Below are 17,520 nucleotides of genomic sequence, written 5' to 3'. Positions count from 1 at the left end.
TGAGATTAGATACTGCAGCGATACTGTAGCGTGAGACAAAAAGTAAGTTAAACGCACCGCACCCAATCGCCCATCCAAACCCACCCTAAGTGTTAGTTTAGTATTGCTTCTAATAAGCACTTTTGGGACAAAAAAAAACTATTGGAACAAAAGTATTCTTAAACAAGCTACTTTTTTAGAAGAAGAAAAAAAAGTGCTTCTCCCAAGCCAATAATTGGCCCAAAAATATTTTTTTTCGAAAATTGGAAATTTTAGCTTTTCTCAAAAAGTATTGTTTTTTTTTTCAAAAGCACTTTTGAAAAAGATTTCTAAATTGGGTCTAATTGTGTTTTCAGCCAAGAATTCGCCGGCTATTTGGGACACATTATATCACGCCAAGGCGTGGCAGTTGGTCCTACTAAAGTGCATGCTACTCCACAATAGCCAGCACTGATTTCTGTTAAGGAAGTGTATAGCTTTTTAGGGCTTGACAATTACTATCGTTGTTTCATCATAATTATGTTATGGTTGCGGGGCTATTGTCTGATTTGTTTTGGAATGATGCCTTCCAATGGACTTCCTTGTTTCAAAAGGTGTTTGATAATTTGAAGGACCACTTGGGTTCGACGCCTGTGTTATAACTATCGGATTTCTCCAAACCGTTTACTTTGGAGACGGATGCATCCGGAGTGGGGATAGGTGCGGTTTTGTCTCAGGAACAACACCCAATTTCATTCTTCAGTCAAAAGTTATGCCATCGTATGTGTGTTGCTCCTACCTATCAGCGGGAAATGTATGCTATTGATGGAAAAGAACAAAGTTGGCTTTTAGTATCCCTTATCATCTGCAAACGGACAGTCAAATAAAAGCACTTAATAAATGTCTTGAGATGTATTTACGATGTGTCATAGTGGATTCTCCTCATACATGGGTTATGATGTTGCATTGAACCGAATATCGGTACACCACTTCGTATCAAATCGCTGCACACATGACTCATTTTTTAGGCTCCGTACGAGCGTCACCACCTACTATAGACCGCTACATCTGTGGAACAGTTAGAACACTAATTGTCGAGAAATATATGTTGAACCATTATGTTGTTCTCCTGTTGCTAAAGAAAACTTATTGAAAGCCTAAGAACATATGAGGTACTTTGCCAATAAGCATCGAAGGGAGGTTGTCTTCCAAGTTGATAATTGGGTATATGTTAAACTTCAGCATTTCCAACAGAATTCTATTCGTCACTGATGCCACCACAAACTTGGTTGACGATACTTCGAACATATTGGGGAGGTAGCTTATAAAGTCGACTTACCGGATACATCCAATGTTTCACGTTTCTCCCAATCACAAGTGTGTTGAGAGTTCCTGACCAGCAAGTCACTCCTCTTCGTTTAGTGGATCCTGACAAGCAGTTCATTGAATGTGCTGATCGACTTGTGGAACAATGGCTTGTCCAGTGGGAAGCCTTTTCGGAGTCAGCTGCTATTTGGGAAGATCGGAGTCACATACTGTAGGTTTTCCCTAATTAGAACCTTAAGGGCAAAGTTTTTTCTGACCGAAAGGGTACTGTTATGAATGTTGCGGAGCAACAAGCTAAATCTTAATTGGAACAATGGGAGTAATTATTTTACATGCATTTTAAATTCAGTTTATCTTAATTAAATTATATTTAAAGGTCACTCAAAATAAAATCTTTACAAATATAAAAATATATAAAAATATGTTTAAATATGTTTATACGTGAAATTTTTTATATATTTTTATATAAAAATATAAACGAGCAAAAATATTCTTAAAATAATATAACTTAATTTACAAATTAATAATATTTTAGTCATTATTCAATTGAGTTGAATGCATGATATATATAGTATAGATAAATAGATTAGGAGCTGATTAAATATGCCATTAGTTTATGTACTATTCACAAATTTAAAATTTAGTACCTACACTTTTATTTATAGCAATTTAGTCCCTCTACTCTTAAGGTTTTGAAATTCAAGTCGAACTAACATTGTTAAATTTAAGTTATTAAAACATCATTTTTTTAATTACATAGTTATCAAATTAGTATTTTTTTTATTTCAAAATGTCAAGCTAATAAATTTAATAAAAATGTTAACATCGTTAATAATTGGACTTAAATTTTAAATTTTAAAAATTAAAATAACTAAATTTGGAATTTATGAAAATTAATAGGGAGTTTGTTCTAACTTACTCCATAAATTCAGGTTCAATGGTTAATATTGTTAAATTTAAATTAATTAAAATATCAAAATTTTTTAATTACATGACTATCAAATTAGTAATTTTTATTTCAAAATATCATTTGATAAATTTAATAAAAAAATGTTAACAATATTAATAATTGTACTTACATTTTAAAATTTTAAAATTAAAATAATTAAATTTGGAATTTGTGAAAATTAGATAGGGAGTTTCTTCTAACTTACTCCATAAATTCCGAGGCATTAATTTGTCTGTGACTCACTTTGGGAACTACGTACCGTTACGCAAGCAAATTCCATTGACAAAACAGAGTCTGGTGGTGAAGAAATCTATTCCATTTTGGGTTTCAAAAGTCCAATTTTTTTTACGCGATCTCAACTTTCTCACCCGAGTACAATTCAATCCACTTTATATATATATATTCTATCCTAAGGCTGAGAGGACCGAAAGTGCCGGAGTTAATGACGACAGCGCTATGATCGGTGTCCCACTCTCGGAGAATTGATGGACGTACGTATAAAAGCGATTTCATGGGGGTAAAGTTAAAGCAGGTTCTCATGTTTCCATTTGTGAAGTTTAGGAAGAAGAAGAAGAAGAAACAAGCAAAACCCTTAGCAAAGCCGTCCTTGTCTTCGTCATCTTCTTTTTCTTCGAGTAAAAGGGTGGGTTCCGGTGGTGGTTTTTACGGTGGCTTTTGTTGTACGCGACCTCGTACTTTGGAATCAGCCGATGATTCCAATACCAGTGACCCAAATGATCCGAACTTCACATATGAGATGCTTAAGACTTTGATCGAGAAGAATCAATTCTACTCCAAAGAATGCAATCCCCATTCGGTTTAGATTACTATATACGTCATTGATTTTGGAAATTCTTTTGCGTGATGCCGTTGTTATTCTTTTCACTTGTCGTTGGATTTTTTATTATCGATATGAGTTCCGCAAGGGTGATTAAGTTTTTGATTAATTGTAAATTTTCATCGAATTTGGTCCTTATGTTCTGGAAATCGCGAATGTGGTGCTTTGATTGATCATATTTTACTTTATGGGAGATGATAAATTTAGCTTCCCTTCTCTTGCTAGTTATGGCTGAGTACCTGAGTCAACCCAAATTTTGAGCCATTGAATATGCGACACAAATTAGCCTCGTTCCATTTTTGTGTCACTTCACTGCTTGTGACAATTCAGCATTGCAAGCAAGTTTTAGGATACTTGAAATGATTGGTCTAACACTTTAGGAGGTTTTGTTTTGTTCTATTAGGGCCAGTTTGGCATTGCTGTGTTGCTATTTGAGAATGTTTTTGAAAAGTTCGGTTTAACAAAAAAGTGCTTTCGAAAACTGTGGTGAAAAAGTTTGGTTCCTTAATTTCAAGGGTTTGGCATTGCTGTTAATAATTGCGGTGGAAAGTTAAAATGTCCATTTTAGACATGATATTCGGTAGAGAAAGGAATTAATGTATTGGTATTTTCACTCGACATGCTCAACAAGCTAAAAGCACACTATACCCGGCTTCTCAGTTTGGGTGAAAAAGCACTTTCAAGAAGTGTTTTTATTGGAAAAGGACCTTGTTTGTGAATGCTTCTGCTGTGCATAAGTGCTTTTAGCACTCCAAACAGAATGCCAAATACATCCTTAGTTGAGTGATGATGAACAGCATTAGGAAAGGTGTCTGAATAATCAATGATACAAAAGGGGTCATGATTGATACCTTTATGTAGATAGTTTAGACTTCAACAGGGTCTTAGCTATTTTCTTGTTGATGCCAGTGAATTTTACTCCAATGGTGGCCAATTTCTTGTTATAGCTAGCTTGAGCAAAAATCAACTTGAACAGTCTGTTCGCCTCTGCACATTTGGAGTTCAGGTACTGCTTTCTTTCATGAACCTGCATTCAAACAGATAATTGGCATATGCTCTGATCATACCTCAAAAAAAAGAGGAGAATGTACTGTTACACCAATTTAAGCATCTTGTTTCCCCTTTTCTTGATTGATTCATCATTAATAAGTAGTGCAATTGGTATATATATATATGTATTTGTGTGTGTATATATATTCTTTTCCTTAGATTAAGGCACAAGTGGACTCTTCTATTTATGAATCCAAAATATATTTGGGATCAGGATAAGGCACAAAGGTGGCGGGTACCTGAGGCATTGCTGAACCAAATGTTTGGAATTGATTTAGATGCATATGAGGAGGTATCGACTTCTTCTTCATCATCCGAAAGTTGGTAAAACTCAAGAAAGAAGCTGGCGTGTCAACTTTAGTCATGATTGTTGCACCTGCTGCAGCAAATAGGTCTGTTCTTCCATGGATTTGATAGAGGTATCTCAATGAACTAATTATTGACTTTTGTGTTCCGAACTTTAGCATTTGTTTCCACTTATTTATAGTAAGGGATTTGATGTGTACAGTCTGTGAATCTCAGATTTCATATTGAGAGCATTGAACTGAAGTTGTATGTGGAAATTGTAAAATATAGTTATTTCAGTGACATTTGATTGTTTGTTATTCCCTTTTTTAAAGTTAAATATCGGAACTATTGGAGATGATGAGCATGGGGAACTGTTATTTTTGTTTTGAATTATTTGAAAATAATTTATGTTTCCAGTCAGCTTGTTGCTCAACAAGGAAACTAGTTATGGATTGAAGATGTTTTTAAGATGGATTTCTTATTTCTTAAGCTATTCATAACAAAAAAATATAAATTTGAAAGGATACAATCTGTTTTCACTGAAGAGCAAAAGAGTATAAATGAGGGTATTTCTGATATGTCCGAAGTAGTATGGTTGACTATTTGGACAATGTGCCGTGCCCGTGTGAGGAAATGCTGGAAGGAAGGATGGATGGCTTTGAATCAAAATGCGGGAAGCACAGTGCAAGGAGAATTTTAAAGTTGTGGAAGAAGGTATAAGACATGCATCGCGATTTAGTGAGTTTCATGATCTCAATGCTCGATACCATATGATTCAAGAGGAAATGGGAATGCAGAAGGTATGTATATAATTATAATTAGTCATAGAATATGGTATATTTACTTCTCAGTGAGTGGAAACTGCTCTAGTTTGTGCAAAATGGTGAAGCAAATGAATGAGGTAATCCCTGTTTCTCAACCATCCAATGAATTGATTCTCGAGGTCTGGAAAATTAAGGCCTTGATACAGGTTATTTTGGAACAGGTAACTTCGCATAGCTGTTAATTTCAACTTGATTCAAAGCATGTGATTACTTCGGTATTATAGGCTAGCTTAGTCTGCCTTTAGTAAACCTCCTTCATCTTCTCTAACTATTCAGCATCCGCATTCTTAATCCTGATAACTTCATTGATGTTGTGTGACTGAATGTTCTTGGGAGTGTCGCAATTTCTATTAGAATATAGGCTTTGATTCGGATGATTATGAAGTTTTCCATCCTTTTGTTCTAGCGGGCATTGAAGAATCTCAATCTTATTGAACGGAACAAACTTAAAACCATTAATAAGATTATTACTCCTGCTTGACTAGGCATATAGCAGCCATTGAAGATGACATATTTTATTGACCTGAACTTATGGTTCTGATGAGCAATTTGTTCACATTATCCCAAGAATGATTCAATGGATGAGGAAATGACATTAATGGAGTTTTGCAGAAGGATCTGATTCAAGACAGCAAAATCGAAGCTGACGTGGCTGCATTTAGTTGATGGACTGACTATCTAATAACAAAGAAGGTATCCATTTGCTATTAACTTAGATCTGGATTGTTTATGCTATTTTGTCCTAAAAATCAACAATAGCTAAGTTTTGTAACTTTGTTCTTCATTTGCTCCTGCAATTTTAAAACTACGTGTGACTGTTTGGTCTGTAATCTGCGTAGCATCCTGTCAGGGTGGTTTCTCTTCCATAGTTCCATGTTTACACCAAAATCATATATGCATTCAATTATACATGTAACTCTTGTTTTAGAATGTCACATATGTGAGGCACATGGCTGCGTTTTTGAATCTATTGCAAGTGTTGCAGAAGCTAAGCTTATGGTTCTTATTGTTTTTTGGCAACTAAGCCATGTGAGTAGAGGATTTTTTCTGTGGATTTCCATTGGTAACCACTGTTTTTTTTTTTTTTTATGCTGGGATTGTAGGGAGTATCATATTAGTGTAGTTTCATAGTTTGCCCCGGATGCCTCTATATTCATTTTATGGCCCACGAAGACTATCCTTTTGGTGTCCATGGCTGACCCTTTTTAATAATGTTGTTGTATTCAAGGTTCAAACTTGAATTCTTCCATTTGAAGCGCAATGCATCTTGTAACTGTGCTCACTTGTTCCGCAGGTACTGTTTCAGGTTTCCTGTTTCACGGTCACAATGAATAGGAAGTGTGTGCGTGCATGTGCAATTTTAAGTTTAATATTTATTTTTTGACACTATTATATTCAATAATTATATTGGGCTTCAATTTAATTTGAAAACAAACTGAGCTGAATCCATAAAGGAGGAGTAAAACTCTCTCAGCATTGTTTTTCTATATCTACAATATTCAAATTCAATAATAAGGTTTTAGCTCTAATATTGAAAGTCTGAATGCTGTTTGAGTTTACCCATTTTTCATGAATATAATATATTATTTTTATTTAATAATATTATCTATACTATTATGGAAATTTATCAAAATTTTTTTTGAACAGAAATCCGTTTATAGCAATTGGGCCTGAGCAGCAAACAGGAGAAGTCCATCAGCAACAAACAAACCAAAGTAAATAAAAAAACAAAACAAATTGGAAAAACAAACAGCAAAAAGGGAAAATTAAAAACAGAAATCGACAAACACCGTCTTCTCCATCCAACAAGTACCCAGGCGCAGTGTGACTCCACTAAACCCCAGTTAAATAAACGGTAAAGGTCTTCCAAATTATACATTAAAAGGGTTATATGGGTTACTTAAATTATTTTAAAATTACAACTAAAATTTAATTAACAAAATTTATGACATCTTTTATTACTTAAGCAATTATAATAATTTTTAAAAAATCATAGCCCAAATATTTTTTATATCATTTTTATTTTTCTCACTCAATGTTTAAAGATTAAATATAACATAAACATAAAAATTATGTTAAAATTTACATATTTAAGATTGTACCAAAAATATATAAATTACCAAAAAAAAGAAATCGTATTAAATCTAAATTAATTTAAATTATCAATTTACAAATATAAACTTATATTCGAACAAATGAATATAAAGTTAATTTCCAAAGTAAGTGTTTTGAAATAAATAAAAAATCTAAAGTCATTAAATTATTATTAAGTTTTTGTTTTACTCTTTCAATTAAAAAAAAGTTATAAAATGGTCATTGAATTATTTGAAAGTTTTCATTTAAGTCAATTGGCTGTTGAAATTGTTGATGTAGTGATGTATAGCTTTATTTGTTCGTACCACTTCCATCAATCGAAAGCTTTCGCTTCTCTTCTTTTTTATAGTTTAACTTTTTTTTTTCACGAAACAACTTTGACGTCACCAATATACGAACCCAAATCCAAATAGCTTTATTCTCTATTCTTCATCACTTGTAGTTTACTAGTCGAACTTAAAAAAACATAACAACCTAGTGACTTAAATGTGGCTTAAATGAAAACTTTCAAATAGTTCAATGACTATTTTGTAACTTTATGAAGTTAAGTGACTAAAACTAAATTTATTTATTGTTTAGTGACCTTTTAAGTGTAATTTACCCAAAAAGAGAGGGCAGTCTCGTGAATCCACAACTTCCCCATCTTCATTCAGTAATAACACCTTTTTCCCAATTTCATTATTTCCCACCCATTTCTAAATTACTTTTTCCCGCCCAAAAAATTAATTTTCCCCCTCCCTTTCTCTCCCCCTCATAAAAATCTAGGGTTTTCATTTTCTTCCAATTGCTTTAAAAAAAAAAACTGAAAAATGCCTGGCCTTGGAAATCTTTCTCACTCTTCATCTCTCTCTCTCTCTCCTTGCCCTAATTTGAAGCTTCTTTCTGTTGACTCTGCCGATTCTATTGATGCTTTTGACTCTCCCAAACTCAAAACCCTACCCGTAAACTGTAAGTGGGACCAGAGATTGGTCCCAAAACGCGTGAACTGTAATGGGAGTGGGATAAGGGTTTTGAAGAAGGTGAAGAAAGGGTCTAATGGTAAAGCTTTGCAGGATTATTTGAGGGATTGGGTTCATAGGAAGATGGAATCTGGTCTCCCCAAGTCCTGCTATTTTCTTCCGTTTCTCGTTGGGGCTAAGAGATTGGTATGTGTCTTTCTTCTTTATTGATTCTTTTGCTGTTTGGCGAAATAAGGATTTTTTTTAAATAATCAATCGGCGTACTGAAAATGGCAGAAAGTAATCCAAGTAAAAAATGTTGAGTTTGTAAAACGTGAAAATGTGTTACTGTACATGAAACAATTAATGTTAGAAAAAATCTGCTTTTCTTGTATCTATCTTTTGTTGCTTGGATGGCAATTCAATTACATGGGTCATGTTAAGTCCTTAGAAATTGTGTGAGAGAAAATAGTTAGACAAGATGGTAGATAGAGATGTTAGGTTATTTTGAGAATGGATATCTGGCCTATTTGGTTTGATATTGTTTTGTTCACACAAGCAAATGTAGCCGCTCTAGAATTAATGTTTTTCTTTTTCCAATAATTTCTATGATATTGTCTGCATGTTATGCTAATTTTCTGCCAAGTTCATCCGTAGCATGGTCAAGAACTCCTTTTGATACTTTGTGTATTGTGAATTGGTGACGGAATGTGGCAAACAAGTGATTCAGAATGGTGTTGATGTGGCAAAATTAGGATTGATGTGGACCTTGATATTGATTGCTGTGAGGTGAAAATAGTTTGGAGTAGGATACTTGAAAGAGGAAGTAAGGTATTTGAAAAATGACATTGAGAGCAAATATGTGAGATAGGGAGATCTGTATACAAGTTTTGTTTGCTGATGAGACCCATGTATTGTATATATACAGAATAGAGAGTAGGTGCTAGTTCATTATGCTTGATAGATGATAATGGTAAATATTGAGGCAATTCACTGTTATTGCGATTTTGTCATAAAAAGTTGAAAGAGTGTAATGTTTTGTCATAAGAGTGTAATCTTATCACATAGGTTGGAAACCTATTCTAGAAAAGAAAGAAATCAACTGAAATGAAATTGCAATCGAGAAACTTAAGCCTTAATTAGAGAAGAGAACTAATGGACTTTCCTAACATAAGTTCAGCCTACAAAGCATCCAAAATATGACTTGTGCAGATAGCGCCTATACTTTGCTGGACTTTTTCCCTTTGGATAGAGAATTAAAATTGTGTAAATATTTCTTGAGAGATTATAAATTCTTTTCTAATTTCCTGATATGCTGAGACTGTACTATTAAAGCCTCATTACAGACTCTTTGATATTAGTTGGTTTCTTCTTACTGGTGAAAGTGAACAATCTATTACTTTTCTGCCCTTGTACTGCTTTTTTTTTTGTATAAACAGGTTTTGGAGATCTGTAATCAATGGTAAAAATCAGTTTAGGAGGAACTAAATATGTAATGTTTGGTGTGCAAAGTAGGTGTTGTAGTTATCTTATTTTGCCATTCAAGATTATTTATTTATTGTCTTGTCTTCGGGTTTTGTGTTCATGGGAACTTATATTTTTGTTTTTAATAAGCAGGTTGATATTTGACTATTTGTTTACTTCTGTCTTTTCCTTCATTTTGAAAATTCATCTCAGGTTGAATGTCTTGATTGCCATAAGCTCATCTATCCTGGGGAAGAGGTCCTATGCTCAGTTCGTGGTTGTCAAGGAGTTTATCACAAAACATGTGCCGAAGAAAGTTTTAGGATGTCCAACCCAAAAAAATTCCAGTGTCCACAGCATGTAATATCAGCATCTACTAATTTATTGTTTACATTCTTGATTTTCTTTGGTTAGTCATTTGCAAAGTAGAGAAGGGAAAAAGGGGTGACAGGCAGATATTCATAGATATGCATGCATACATACGCGTATTTGCAAATTATAATTTTCTTTTGACTAGACAGGAATACTGGTACATTTTTTTTTGATGTTTTAGTTTTTGGTTGTGTGCATTTACCTTCTTTACACCTGTCTTCTTATTGTTGTTTGATTAAAGTCTGCCTGGTCCCACCCCCCTCCCCCAATTGTTCCCATGATGCTGGGAATGCTGTACTGTAAACATAGTAACTACAGAAGGGTGACATGTTCTTTTTGAATAAGTACTTCCTCTATTTTGAGACAACCCTAAATTTCAAGATTTTACAATGTTAAAATCAATTTTCGGAAAAAATTGACAGGAGGTCAAACTAGTGAGGCCTCCGGTTGACAGTTCAAAGGTTCATCCTAACCAGTGGAGCCAGTTGGTTGCATTAAAATTTAAAATTAAAATGTTTAATAAGTAACTTTAATACCAAATAAGTATTAATATAGCAAAAAATTAATAAAAATATGTATTTTACTTAATGCTACAAATTTTAATATAAATTCAAAGGATTAAATCTCCAAACGCCGTCATATACAATAATCTTTTCTGAAACATGCTCATAATTATTGGTTGCAGTTTGCTTATATTCTTGACATTTTCAATGAATAGGTATGCTTCGTTTGCAGACAGAGATTACAATGGCGATGTGTATGTTGTACGATGGCATCTCATGATAAGTGCTCCCCATGGCCGGATGCAGTGATTCATTTGAAGGACAAACCAGGGAGAGCAATTTGTTGGAGGCATCCAACTAATTGGAGACTAGATAAGAAGGTCAATTTCTTCTTTCCTTAATCAGATATGTCCTTTTTCTGACTTTTAGTGTTAGATTTTTTTCCCCTATTGGAAGGCTTCCTGCAAGTACCTTTGATAAAGCCTTCAGTGGATGGATTAGCATGCTAGTGGTTGAATTTCTTTTTCACATGTGCTACTTTTGTAATATGTAATATTGGATCTCTAAGTTATGTTTGATTAATATTTCTTGTTGCCTAAATCTATTTCAATGCCAGAATATCACTTTGGAATTTTGTTTCCAATGATCCTTTTATTAATTGAATTGGAATTTAGTCATTCATATGGGTGGAATATTTCAAACGTAAAAATATTTGGTTTATTAATTTTGGAAACTCAAAGTTGTATGGAAATTGAATTTGAGGGGAGGGATTCAATTTCATATTAAAAATTATGTGCTTGAAAGTACTTCAGATGCATGCCCCATACGATTGAGTTTTAGCTTGCTCATGTTTAGCTCATCAGTTATAAGTGTGGTTTGGAGCCTGTTGCCTGACCATAGTCATCTTCAGTAGGCTACAGTACACGCAACATCTTGCACAGTTGCACCTATTACTTTTTTCAAATTTGAGATGTGGAGATCCCTTGTTCCTTGTTGGAGTTTGAGCTTTTTGTGCTTGTGTGCTTGTATGCATGGTTACATTTGATATGCTTCATGCACTATAAAAGCTTCCAAATCTGGCTCAGTTAGCTATTAAAAGGATGCATAGGTTTGTCTGCAGTTTAGTTGTCCTGACTTGCTAATTTAGTTTTAACTGTGTGATTGTGTTTTATCTTGAGGTTTATCTCTCCATTCTTATTTTCTATTGATTAGGCTGGCTGACAGGACTTATATATTTATTGAATGAGCAGCATGCAGATCCAGCAACTGAAATACAGGTTAGGTTTTTTTTACCACAGTTTATCGGTGAAATTTCAATTTATATATTACAAACTTCTACTGTGGATGTTCATTGTTGTATAAATTTTTAGTATGTGCTTATGGAAAACAAGAAAATATTATGATATAAAATTTTCAAGTGACCAAACCAAAATGTTTTAGTAATCTGGCATTTGTCAGTTATTATTATCCGTCTTAAATTGGAGTGAGAGTGTATGTTGCCTTTTAGACTTCAATTCTTAGACAAAATTTGAGGGCTATATTGATCTGGTACCTTTTTTCACTTCTGTACTGTGGATGGCCCTTGGAAATTTTTTTTGGCTTGTCTTGAGAACCTGAAGTCAATAAGGTATCCCAAAGAAAGTATAGAAAAAAATATTTACCTGTTCATTTTCTTGTAAGTATATTAGAGGTATTTTTTATTATTGTTTTTGTTGTTTGATAAATGATAATGACTAGTAAAGTAGTTTTTCAATGAGAAGCACTTCGAGATTGGCAAGATCAAGTTTATGATCTCTACCATGCTGACTCATCTGCTCTTTTTATTGAAAACTGTTTGGTATCAGTTAATGATACTGTCAAATATGCTTCTTGGCTCCTGATTTAAGTAGCTAACTTTTTCCTGTCTTATATTTCAGGAAATTTTCTGTCAGTTGCCTTTACCTTACATGGATGAGGAGTTCAAGCTTGACTTGACATGGAGAGATTTAATAGAGAATAAATTGGTGCCACCTCCTTATGTCCACATCAAACGCAGTATCCTAAGCTTATCATTACTATATCTAACCAAATTTCAAGTCTATATGTTAAATGATTGCATGGCACGCTTGTATAGTTGGCTCTCTTATTCTAATACTAGCTTATAGATGGAAATGTTTTGAGAAATTGCTTATTAGTATGAATATGTTTGAATTTGATTTTGTGTGCATAAATTTACCTTCATATTGCTTGTTCTGGAGAATAATTCGCATTCAGTTGAAACCACAAATATAGAATGAATTAAATGACCAAAGATTTAAGATTTTGCAAGTTGTATAATGAACTTTAGTTGCCAGAAATCTGTCAAAGTCTGCGATATTTAGTTGTTGAAAGGTGCCACTCCTTTGTTTATTTATGCATTGATGATGATGTATGCTTGATTATCATTACACCCAAAATAATAGAATTAGAGAAAGAAACCTTTCTGACAACAGTATTTTATTAGAAAAATAATAATTTCTGCTGTGCTGAGTATTCCAACAAGTGGAGAGATAGTCAAGATTTCTAGTGTAATATTTTTGGTATTCTAGTATACTTTGTGCAATCATCTTTATTAAACTGATTTCATAATTATTTAAATGTATATATAACTTTTGCAGTTTAAGTTCTTCAATTTTCCAATATTATTTAATTTTCTTAAATTTTTAGATATAACAAACTTAGACATGCAAATCTGCACTATTTTCCTTCAAATATGTTTGCATGTAAATAACTAGGGACATCTTAAAACTGAATGAGAAAACAAAAAGTTTTTAACTTGCCGAATAGGAATTCAGCAAGACATGACACTGCCTGATGTTAAAATGTATCTTATCTTTTGAGGTTTTGAATGACATTTCCAATTTGGCAAATGAAAATTTTGTTTCATTATAATTGTTGTTTACATTTTGTTTGACCTGCCTTAATTGGAGATAGATGTTTACCTAGTGAAGAAGAAGCGTGATGATGTTGTTGACGATATTGGATGTACAAGTTGCAGTTCCACATGCTCTGAGGATTGTGTATGCAGGTATTTATTATTTGTCATTCAAGTTTATATTGATTTAGACAGGTATCGTAAGTGGTGGTCTAACACAAGAGTATTAAATGAATTGCTCTTCCTCCCCCTTTTGAACTGCCTTTTTCTAAAATACTATCATGCAAGGTTCCTTATACCTGATAAGTTGTTTTTTTCCAATAGAAAATTTTAAATAACAAAACTTGATTTATTTGACCTTGTTAGATATCATTTGAAGGCTCCAGTTGGCAGTATTATGGCAAGCAATTATGCTAATAATTATTTTTTATTTTCTTATCAGCCGTTTATTATGATTTATTGATAATAAGTTCTAACATGCTCGTGTGCCATATGCCAGAGTTCAATGCATAAGCTGCTCAAAGGCTTGCCGCTGCCCTGAATCTTGCACCAACAGACCATTTAGCAAGGAGAAAAAGATTAGAATCGTCAAGGTGACGATTGTTTGTTTGCATAGATTGAATTTGTTATCTTTATCTCAAATGTTCTGTGTATGCACAGATGACATTTAGTGTTGATTTTTAGACCATTCTTGAGAAATAAATTGCTTGCAGAATTCTCATCTAGATAAATGCTTATTTTCCTTTCAGACTGAACTTTGTGGTTGGGGAGTAGAGGCAGCTGAACCTATTAAAAAAGGAGATTTTGTAATCGAGTATATTGGGGAAGGTAGTTTCACTTTTCGACTTCAGTTTTTTTCGGTATATCTAAATGCAGTTTTATTCTTTACTCTCCGTTCTTTTTGTTGTAAATATTATTATCAACTTATAATTACTGAAAAAACAAATCCTGCAATCAAACATCCCTGAAAAGTTCTCTAATACAGTAAGCATGGATTTATCTGTCACCAGAGAGGTCTAGTCTTTGTATAAAGTAGTGCATATCTCTAGCTTGTCTTTGTTCTGGAAGCATACGAATAGTATCAATCCAAGCGATATGAATCATGTATTGAATTGGATGATGCCCTGTACTCCTAGAGATTTAAATTCATTATTTTAGTAAACATTCCAATCTCTACTCCACATAGTTATTGCTTACCATTCCATATGCCCAAGGATTTGTTTCTTATTCCTCACAAACACCATATAACAGTTGACAGGACATGAAGTGTTAAAAGTCCCTTTGAAGGGGGTTTATTTCTTTTTGTATGTCTTCTGTAAATGAATTATGGTTAGGAATTAGTTAACAATCTTTTCATGATACAGTTCCACTTGTACTTGCGAATCATGGATAGATATGCTCATATGCTAGCCTGTTAAACTCTCTTGATGTTTTGATGACAAAGATCGTTACACATGTGATAGATGTATCTTTAGGACTGATGGTCTGTTCTCAAATCTAACAATTCAGATGCAGGTATAGGCATATGTGCAATCAATTTGACAGTTAGATATAATAGCTGCGTTTTTTTTATTACTTGCGAGTGTTTCAAGTTCTACCAAGACACAGTCTTTCTTGCTCCAATTTCCTGAGTGCACTATGAAATTTCATCTGTATATTGAATATTAGCATGCTTTTTATTTATGCATGGCCTTTCTCAAAGTTTCATCTTTCATTTTATTTATATAAGAGTTGAATACTGATTAAATAACTATCTTCCTTTGCAGTTATTGATGATGCTCAATGTGAAAAGAGGCTTTGGGACATGAAACACAAAGGGGTGAAGAATTTTTACATGTGCGAAATTCGAAAAGATTTCACAATTGATGCAACTTTCAAAGGCAATACATCTCGTTTTCTAAATCACAGCTGTGATCCCAATTGTGTTTTGGAGAAGTGGTTGGTATTAATATATTGCTTTTTTATTTGTCGCTGTTAAATTTCTGTATAATGCTTATGGTTTCTTAAGATTGTAGAGCATCATATTACCAGTTAAGCTTTTTATTGAAGTATGGCATGTTCATCTTCAATGAAACTCCAAATGCATGGCATCATAAAAAATAATTTTTTTGCACTATTGGTTAGTTGATTTGTTATTTCAAACCCATTTACTTCTGGATATATTCTCTGATCATGTGTATGTGGCAAGATTCTTTATGTGCTAAAACCAATGTAGTATAACCATCTTTGGTAACATTTGGTTTTAACCATATAAATTTTCCATCCCGTTAGGCAAGTTGAAGGGGAGACACGTGTTGGGGTGTTTGCTGCTCGTTCAATCAAAGTTGGTGAGCCACTGACATACGACTACAGGTATTCATGGTCGCAATACTGCTTGCACTCCTGAAATTGCTGCTATTTTTGTGTTTTTATTAGTATATTCACAGCTATGATGATGCATGAATAGACTTGAATGTGGATATTTATGGTTACATTCCTCAAAACTGACGTACTATTCTAATGTTTTGTTTTCTTTTTCAGTAAGTAAATGTTAGACAATTTTGATAGCTAAATTTATTGGTTAACGAACCTTGGCTATATCTGATTGTTATTACCTTTTTCTATGTGGAATTGTTTCCAAGAAAATTGGTTAGTTTAATATATAGGCTTCATTTAATCCCTTTATGTTCTGCACTTGAGCTCTTGGTTGCTGTTCCATGTTTCAAAAAGCTACATCATTTGTACCCAAACTCCAGTCATAGATTCATGCAAATTGCCTATTGCTTTAATGTCTAGAGAAACAAGTGAAATGTTTATGTATGTGTGTATATATATAATGAGAAATGTTACATGCATAGTTTGTGAAGCTGACTTGCCAGTGCATCCTGGAATCTGGGGTGGATCCCTCGGTCATAACAATTTACATACTAAGCTTTGCTTCCGTAGATGTGGAGTAGTTTGTTGTTAACCCCTTGTTTCAGCGATAAGTCTGTAAATTATTTTGATCCTCGTTTGTGTTTTGCATTTGTAGATTTGTGCAATTTGGACCAGAAGTGAGGTGCCATTGTGGTGCATCCAATTGTCAAGGTTATCTTGGGACCAAACGAAAGATTGTTAAACTGGATCTATGCTGGGGGTCAAAACGCAGGAGAACTTCAACCGCTTGCTTAGCCATCATAACTGTATAGCTTTGTACCAGCTGCCTGTTTAGACATTTGGCTGGTTTTGTTGTATATTAAAAATCTACCACCATGCCAGGGGGAAGAAAAAAGTAAATTAAAAAATTCAGATCAGTGAGTCAAAGGTTGAACATTCTTAAAAAAAAATGTATCTTTTTGTTTCCACAAGCTGATTGTAGTTTCTAAAAGGCTTTGTTGTAATTCATGTTGAGATGGGGTTTGTGATTCACTGTGGATGTTGTTGTACACGGTTTGGCTGAGAAAAAAAAATGAAAATTGACTGTTTCAAGCATTCAACATTTTATCCTACTATTTTTCCAATTGTTACCAATTTTATCATATTTCATGTTCTCAAAATTAATTTGATATAGAGGTATTCATGGGTGGGTTGAGTTTCTATATTTGTAAATAGTTAACTTGAACTTGTTTTAGGATCGCTCATTATTTTTAACAATATGCTTATATTATTTTTAGTTTAATATGTTGTTTATTTATTAAACTTCTGTAGTCTATCTTAACATTTTTTAATGTCTACATTATAGTAGTATATAATAGATTTAATTTTTGTGTTATAAATTACATAACATATAAAAATGACATAATATAAAATATTATTAATTTAAAAATGGGTTGAGTTGAGTTTGAACATTTAATCTAACCCATATTTTAAACAGGCTTAATTTATTGTTTAAGCCTATTTTTTGAACCTGATATTTTTATTTAAATCCTCTTAATTTTTGAGCGAGTCTTCGAGCTTGGTCAGGTAGCCAAACTCATAAACAGATCTAACTTGATATAATTATGCATTTGAAATTTTAATCGTGGTTCAAATGTATACATTTAAAGAAATAAATACACAAATTTA

The 17,520-nt window shown here is 33.2% G+C and overlaps 1 protein-coding gene and 1 long non-coding RNA gene across 3 annotated transcripts; both read left to right on the top strand.

Annotated features, from left to right (window-relative positions):
* Positions 1-2,456: 2,456 nt before the first annotated feature.
* On the top strand, positions 2,457-6,724 carry LOC107937200 (uncharacterized). Of its 2 annotated transcripts, XR_005923153.1 has the most exons (3): positions 2,480-4,077; positions 4,336-5,926; positions 6,528-6,724. It is a non-coding gene; the product is annotated as an uncharacterized lncRNA (long non-coding RNA). The 2 variants fall into 2 exon arrangements; XR_001694601.2 differs by lacking the exon at positions 6,528-6,724 and having other exon boundaries at positions 2,457-4,077; positions 4,336-4,767.
* A 1,290-nt stretch (positions 6,725-8,014) lies between these two features.
* On the top strand, positions 8,015-16,947 carry LOC107937178 (histone-lysine N-methyltransferase ASHR3). Its single transcript, XM_016870023.2, has 11 exons — positions 8,015-8,472; positions 9,943-10,089; positions 10,820-10,984; positions 11,855-11,881; positions 12,521-12,638; positions 13,557-13,650; positions 13,997-14,090; positions 14,247-14,325; positions 15,264-15,435; positions 15,769-15,849; positions 16,508-16,947. Exons 1-11 carry the CDS (start codon positions 8,137-8,139, stop codon positions 16,662-16,664), a joined length of 1,470 nt encoding a protein of 489 aa, XP_016725512.1. The 5' UTR covers positions 8,015-8,136; the 3' UTR covers positions 16,665-16,947.
* Positions 16,948-17,520: the final 573 nt, after the last annotated feature.

This window comes from Gossypium hirsutum, chromosome D13 (assembly GCF_007990345.1).
Source record: "Gossypium hirsutum isolate 1008001.06 chromosome D13, Gossypium_hirsutum_v2.1, whole genome shotgun sequence".
Classification (NCBI taxonomy): Eukaryota; Viridiplantae; Streptophyta; class Magnoliopsida; order Malvales; family Malvaceae; genus Gossypium; species Gossypium hirsutum.
Note: the sequence above shows the minus strand (reverse complement) of the source record. Positions and strands in the feature narration are given on the sequence as shown.

Excerpts from the sequence above, each read along its gene's own strand:
- LOC107937178 (XM_016870023.2), top strand. The coding sequence starts at position 8,137 with ATGCCTGGCCTTGGAAATCTTTCTCACTCTTCATCTCTCTCTCTCTCT. Across the intron at positions 11,882-12,520 it reads ATCCAGCAACTGAAATACAG|GAAATTTTCTGTCAGTTGCC; the intron begins GTTAGGTTTTTT and ends CTTATATTTCAG. Across the intron at positions 15,436-15,768 it reads AATTGTGTTTTGGAGAAGTG|GCAAGTTGAAGGGGAGACAC; the intron begins GTTGGTATTAAT and ends CCATCCCGTTAG.